General features: G+C 34.2%; 1 protein-coding gene and 1 non-coding gene across 2 annotated transcripts in view; one reads left to right on the forward strand and one right to left on the reverse strand.

Moving 5' to 3' along the window:
* Positions 1 to 7,115, forward strand: part of PTPRQ (protein tyrosine phosphatase receptor type Q) — a 186,761-nt gene that overhangs the window by 124,516 nt on the left and 55,130 nt on the right. Inside the window, exons 31-33 of the mRNA XM_031463085.2 lie at positions 1,141 to 1,385; positions 3,649 to 3,715; positions 6,676 to 6,834. Of these exons, the coding sequence (XP_031318945.2) occupies positions 1,141 to 1,385; positions 3,649 to 3,715; positions 6,676 to 6,834 (471 nt within the window). The remainder of the gene's footprint in view (positions 1 to 1,140; positions 1,386 to 3,648; positions 3,716 to 6,675; positions 6,835 to 7,115) is intronic.
* On the reverse strand, positions 4,845 to 4,951 carry LOC116156614 (U6 spliceosomal RNA). The gene has a single exon (XR_004140460.1). It is a non-coding gene; the product is annotated as a U6 spliceosomal RNA (small nuclear RNA).

Here is a 7,115-nt window from a genome sequence, read left to right on the forward strand (position 1 = left end):
ATTGGGAAAATGCAAATTAAATCACAACAGGATATCGCTATACATCTATAGAACAGATAAAATAATAATTTTAAAAATAGTTATAATACCAAATGCTGGAAAAGATGCAGAAAGACTGGATCTCTCATACATTGCTAATGGATATTTAAAAGTGTATCGCCACAGTGGAAAAATAGTTTGGTAATCTTTTATAAAACTGAACATGCATTTACCACACGATCCAGCAATTACACTCCTGTGCAACAGCCACAGAGAACTGAAAACTGACTGTTTTATGCAAATATCTGTGTATGAATGATAACAGCAGATTTATTAGCAATAAAAATAACAACAACAGAATAACTGGAAACAACCCAAATATTTCTATAGGATTAAACAAACTCTAGTACATCCATAAGACAGAACACTACTTAGCAATCAAAATAGAATGAACTGTTGATGTATATACTACAACCCTGGTGGACCTCAAGGTCATTGTGCTATGGTCTTTCTCAAATGACAAAACCATGGGGATGGGGAATGATTAGTGTTGTGAAGAGGCAAATACAAGGGGAGAGCAAGAGGTTTATTTATGGTGATGGAGTAGTTTTTTATCTTGTTTCTGCTGATGGTTATAGGACTCTACATACATGGGATTAAATTGCACAGAACCACACGCACATACAAGAAAGCATGAAAAATGGTGAAATCTGAATAAGGTCTACAGTTAAGTTAACATTTTTGTACCAATATCTGTTTCCAGGTTTGATATTAAACCACAGTTATATGAGATGTCACCACTGGGGAAAGCTGGGGGAAAGTTACAGGGGACTGTATGTATGATTTTGGCAACTTCCTGTGAGTCTACATTACTTTTTAAGTTCAGAGCGTCATAGAAATGCATTTTGTATAAAAATAACTACATATAAAAAACTAAATAAATAAGCAAATAAATTGGATCACTGTTAATGGCTTCTGTGAACCTGTAGTTGTCAGTGATTCTACAAGGCATCAGCCGTTTTGCTTGTTTTCATGATGTATGTGGTTTAAATAGTCTGTGTAATACTCTTTATAAACAGAAATTAGATGCAAGTAAGTTTTATATGAAGATCAAAATGAATACAAATTAAATTTTTTTAATTGCTAAATACTTCATTTCAGTCCCTAAGGATGCACCTAACAACATGACATTTCAGAAGATACCAGATGAAGTTACAAAATTTCAGTTAACATTTCTTCCTCCTTCTCAACCCAATGGAAATATCCAAGTCTATCAAGCTTTGGTTTACCGAGAAGATGATCCTACTGCTGTCCAGATTCACAACCTCAGCATCATCCAGAAAACTGACACATCTGTCATTGCAGTGTTGGAAGGACTAAAAGGTGGACAGACATACAACATTAGTGTAAGTATCCATAGCTTTTAATTATTCCTCTATTTTACAGAGTTTATTTACACACGCAGCATTCAAAACGCCACAGCTTAGGTACTCACTCTATTTTTCTAATCTTTTTGTGGGCTCATTTAAGACATGCAAACTGAAAATAGATTTTGAGAAACAAAATTTTGGATTTCCTGTTATAATACAGTATGTCCTGTGAAAATATGTAAATAACAAAAAATGTTTGCACAATTATATGAGAAGTCCAAAAATAAAATGAAGTAGAAAGAAAATCCATGGTAAAAATTAAAGAGCAGTGTTCTATAAAGACAGAGTTCTGCTTAAAGGAAAACTGTTTCAATGTGATTACAAATGGAAAACCAAATTTCAAAGGCAGAGGGCAGAAATAACTACTTATATGATTCAAATTTCCCATGTATTTCACACAGCTACTACTAAAAGCTAACACGATTTTATATCTTAATTATAAAATTATCCATTTTGTAAAATAAATATGTATGTGAGTTCATATACATACACAAGATACACACCCATACAATTTGTTTCATCCTTTCACTATTTTTGTAGCATGTCTTGGAGTTTTCAGATAGAATTATGTAATTCAGAAAATCATCTTTTAAATGACACAGAATTCATCCTAAATATTCAAGTAGCTTAAGAACTAATCTTCCTACTAACTCTTTACAGTTATACCAGAACATTATCATTAACAATTTGTGTTCTTTTCCTCACTTACTTTATATCTTATCACATAATCTGACCTTGCTAGGATTCTTGCTACCATTAAATGGACCACCACTGTGAAAGATCTGTTAGAGAGAAGGTAGGGGTTGAGAGAATGAACTGACCTAGGTTCAAATCCTGGCTTTGCTACTTTCTGTCTGGGCAGTTTCCTCAAATCTGTGCCTCAGTTTCCTTATCTGAAAAATGAGTAATAGGAACAGGAGCTTCTATACAGAATATTAATAGATATGGTAGGTATAGTGTTGTAACAATTCTGGCTCTTGCAAACAAAAGAAGAAAAACAGGAAATAAACTATAACTAAATCATAATTTAAAGAAAACTAAATAAATCTCCTGATTGTTTGCAAAGTACAGTGTCCTCAACACCTGAGAGTTTATTAGAAATGCATAGCTTTCGCACCTGTCCCAGCCTACTGAATCAAAACCTAGATCTTTGCTTAACAGGGTTTGCAGGTGACTTCTTTGCTCACTGCTCCCTGAGAAGCACTGCTCATCATCTCATTTAAGCGTTAGGTGGTAAAGAAATAAAAATAATTAAGTAGTTCCTAACATCACTTTTCATTTTGAATACTTCCTTTTAGAAATTTACATATGCCAATAAATATTTCCTTTAGATGTTTTTAAACTACATGTTATGGGCTTGGTTTATTTACTCTACCTACCACGTCACGTATATTATTATTATTTTAAATCAATCAGAACACTTCCAAAGTATCCATAGGGTGGAGAGTGGGCCACCAATGTATGAAACAAATTGGTTAATTCTAATAAAGATATATTCCGAATTGGGTTTATCAAGTACAATGAAATTGGCCAAGAATATAATCTTTATACAGCAAGATAAAAGTGAATAAAAGAAGAGTCTGTGTCTGCAGCTTCCTAAGCCCCAAGTTAATTGAAAGGATTCACATTTGTGTAAATCACCCTCTGCAGATACAAACAGAAATGCTTTATGTGTATATGCTGCATTCTGCAGGGTGTAGCGTCAGAGACTTTGGAGCAGGGGTGAAGAAGGGCATAGGGGCCAACTTTCAGAGGGATGATTTAATACAGGAAAACTGGGAGGCTGAGGAGTAAGGTTTCATCTCAGAGAAGGAAAAAAAGAGGGTCTTGAATATGGATTTAAAGGAAGCCAGAGTTACCTAGCTACAGAGAGAAGGAACAGATGTTAGGGTAGATGAAGAGAGATGTGGACACTGGAGCTTTCCTGCTCTTTCCTCCTACGGGTTCAAATTGAAGCCATATCCTTTCCTGGTCTCTTTGATAGGGCTGTTTAGATCACTCAGCCTTTGTTCTCAAGACTTAATACCATAATATCGGTTGGAAGAACTACTTTATTGCTAATGCTCTTCCTCCATATATTATATTCATTTAAATGAGTGCAAGAAAATATAATTAACAAACTATATGAATTGTTTTTAAAAGTTAAATCATTTTAAAATTACATATAACCATAATCAGTTATGTAAACATAAATGCAATAATTTGAAAATAATAGTAAGATTTTTTGTTTGTTTTTCAGGTTTATGCAATCAATAGTGCTGGTGCAGGGCCAAATGTTCAGATGAGAATAACCATGGATATTAAAGGTACATACAGCCTTTGCCATGAAATGCTGTGGTCTTAACTTTTTTTTAATTATTGAAATACAGTCAGTTACAGTGTGTGAACTTCTGGTGTACAGCACAATGTCCCAGTCATGCATATACATTCATTTTCATATTCTTTTTCATTAAAGGTTATTACAAGGTATTAAATATAGTTCCCTGTGCTATACAGAAGAAATTTGGTTTTTTAAATCTATTTTTATATATAGTGCTGACATTCGCAAATCTCAAACTTTCAAATTTATCCCTTCCCACTCTCTTTCCCCCTGGAACCATAAGATTGTTTACTATGTCTGTGAATCTGTTTCTGTTTTGTAGATGAGTTAGGGTCCTCTTTTTTCAGATTCCACATATAAGTGGTATCAAATGGTATTTTTCTTTCTCTTTCTGGCTTACTTCACTTAGAATGATGATCTCTAGGTCCATCCATGTTGCTGCAAATGGCATTATTTTATTCTTTTTATGGCTGAGTAGTACTCCATTGTATAAATATATACCACAACTTCTTTATCCAGTCATCTGTCAATGGACATTTAGGTTGTTTCCATGTTTTGGCTATTGTATATAGTGCTGCTTTGAACATTGGGGTGCATGTATCTTTTTGCATTAGAGTTCCCTCTGAATATATGGCCAGTAGTGGGATTGCTGGATCATATGGTAAGTCTATTTTTAGTTTTTTGAGGAATCTCCATACTGTATGAAATGACGTTGTCTTAAAGAGTAATTATAATTTGTATTCTGTATTAGAGTTAAGGATGTAGTCAAGCTTTTAAAAGATGCATCTGCATGTAATAAGCATACATTAAGTAATAATTAAGTAATAATGTATGCTTATTAAGGAGAATGTCCATTACTATTTATCTTACATTTCTTTTCCACTAAATTTAAGCTTTTCTGAGACAAATTGTATAATTGTATTTTGTTTTAAAAATCTAATTGAAAAGAAAATGCAGTTTTAAAAGTACCCATGACTAGACTGTGACTAACTTTAATTAGATTTCTTGACTGATCTTGATTTATCTTGAAAGTCAGAGGTATTGAACACAGTTCCCTATGCTATACAGTAGGAGCTTGTTGTTTATCTGTTTTGTATATAGTTAGTATCTGCAAACAAAATCTGGAATGCTTCATGAATTTGTGTGTCATCCTTGCCCAGGGGCCATGCTAATCTTCTCTGTATCATTCCAGTGTTAGTATATATGCTGCCAAAGCGAGCACTTAACTTTAATAGATATTGCCAGAATAATTTCTAAAAGTGCCATGAAAATTCACATTTTTACCATCAATGCATATGATTATCCCCCAAATCAGTATCTGTAGAATCTGCACTTGTTTCATTTTCTCTTTAGGCTATATACACCAGCTGTTTTGAGCATCAGTAAGTTGCTTAATCAAACTTCAATTCTCAGATTTATAAAATCTTTTTTTAAAACCTACCAGCAATGCCATAACACTGGCAATATCATTTCCATTTTATAGATGAGAAAATGGTCTTAGAGCCAAAAGAGGGAAATAACAAGATTTGAACCAAATCTTTTTGACATGATCCTTTAGCTCACTCCTCTGAGATGTAAAGATTGTGATGATACTGGATGTGTAGGAAGTTTACTGGGGAAAATTTCTGTGAATAATAAGGGCCAGGGAGCAGGAGTAGGTGGCAGGGTCATAGATCACAGGTCTGACACGTGTGAATGGGGAGAAGGAAGGAAGAAAGGATTTGGTAGGAAGAGCCTCAGGTTTTCAAGGAGTTCTGAGAAACTTTGAGAGGGACCACTGGGGAGTCCTCAAGAAAATGTTTCTAGTTAGAGGAATCTGGCATTGGACATTACTGTCCAACTTGATATTATCTGTCAAATGCAAATTTAATGAGACAACTATTAATTCAGTGTCACTCCATGTCACTAAATCATGCATTATTACTGGGAAAAAATTAATTTATCTAGGATCCCACCACTGCCACTAGTACTCAATATACATATACCCTATAATGAAAAAAAGGAATATATATATATATATTTCCAGTTATACATATATATAACTGGAAAACTTTGCTGTGCACTAGAAATTAACACAACATTGTAAATCGACTGTACTTCAATATAAAAAAAAAAATGTGTATCTTTTGTTCCATAAATTCTACTCTTGGGTATCTACTCCACAGAAACAAAAGGATTAGTAAATAAGGCTAAATGTGTAAGACTGATAAGTGAAGCAAATGTTCAAAACCTGAAGGAAAAGTGAATTCCCATCACTAAATGGATGACTGTAATATGATGCTGTTGTACTGTGACATACAACACCCTGATTAAGAAAAATGAGTTCGCCCTGTACTTGGTAATTTCGAAAGCTTTACACAAGTCGTATTTAAGTGAGAAAAACAGTATGTGGGGTAATTTTAATACTTAATATAGCCCCATTAAACATATCAAACAGTGAGAAGAATCCATTAGGCATGATTTTGTGTTTTTTTATGTGATTATGTGAATGTAGAGAAAAATATGGGAGGATACCATCTGGGTGTTTGGCATGGGTAACTGAGGGGTTAGAGTTGACTAGAATAGAAATTGGTAAACCAGCTAAAGGAAGTGAAAGAAAAAAAACCCCACTAAAGTATTAGTATGATTTATTGCATTCATGGAAATTACATGAGTAAGTGCACATATATAGGTTGAATTTCGTTAATACGTGAAGAGGAGTCAGATGCCTGAAAATCACACCTGGGCCCCATTATCTCAGGCAAGTGTCAAATATATAATTGTACCATTAGTAGATAATAATTGCTAAATATCTGCTGTATCCAAACAAAAAGCTATTTCATTTGTTATTTGTGTTTGTCATCACTTTATCTGTAAATTTCCTGCATGAAATGAGAATTTAAATGATTTTTTCTTCTCTGCAGAAACCAAAAATCAATTGTAGTGATATTTCTCCTTTGCTTATAGCTCCAGCACGACCAAAAACCAAACCAACCCCTATTTACGATGCCACAGGAAAACTGCTTGTGACCTCAACCACAATTACAATCAGAATGCCAATATGTTACTACAGTGACGATCATGGACCGATCAAAAATGTGCAAGTGCTTGTGGCAGAAGCAGGAGGTACCGTCACACGCCAGCCTTGTCCTGTCACGCTGCAGAGGGCGAACTGCTGAATGCTAAGGACGTTTCCACTCAAAATTAGTACTATAAGGTTTACTCCCAATTATTACACAGCTCTTGAGCTTAGTAGATTATTAATATTATCATTAATTTATGCCTAAAATATTTTACCAAAATAAGGGGGGGGGAGGGTATAGCTCAAGCAGTAGAGCACATGCTTAGCATGCACGAGGTTCTGGGTTCAATCCCTGGCATCTTCTCCAAAAATAAATAAGTAGACT

This window comes from Camelus dromedarius, chromosome 11 (assembly GCF_036321535.1).
Source record: "Camelus dromedarius isolate mCamDro1 chromosome 11, mCamDro1.pat, whole genome shotgun sequence".
Classification (NCBI taxonomy): domain Eukaryota; kingdom Metazoa; phylum Chordata; class Mammalia; order Artiodactyla; family Camelidae; genus Camelus; species Camelus dromedarius.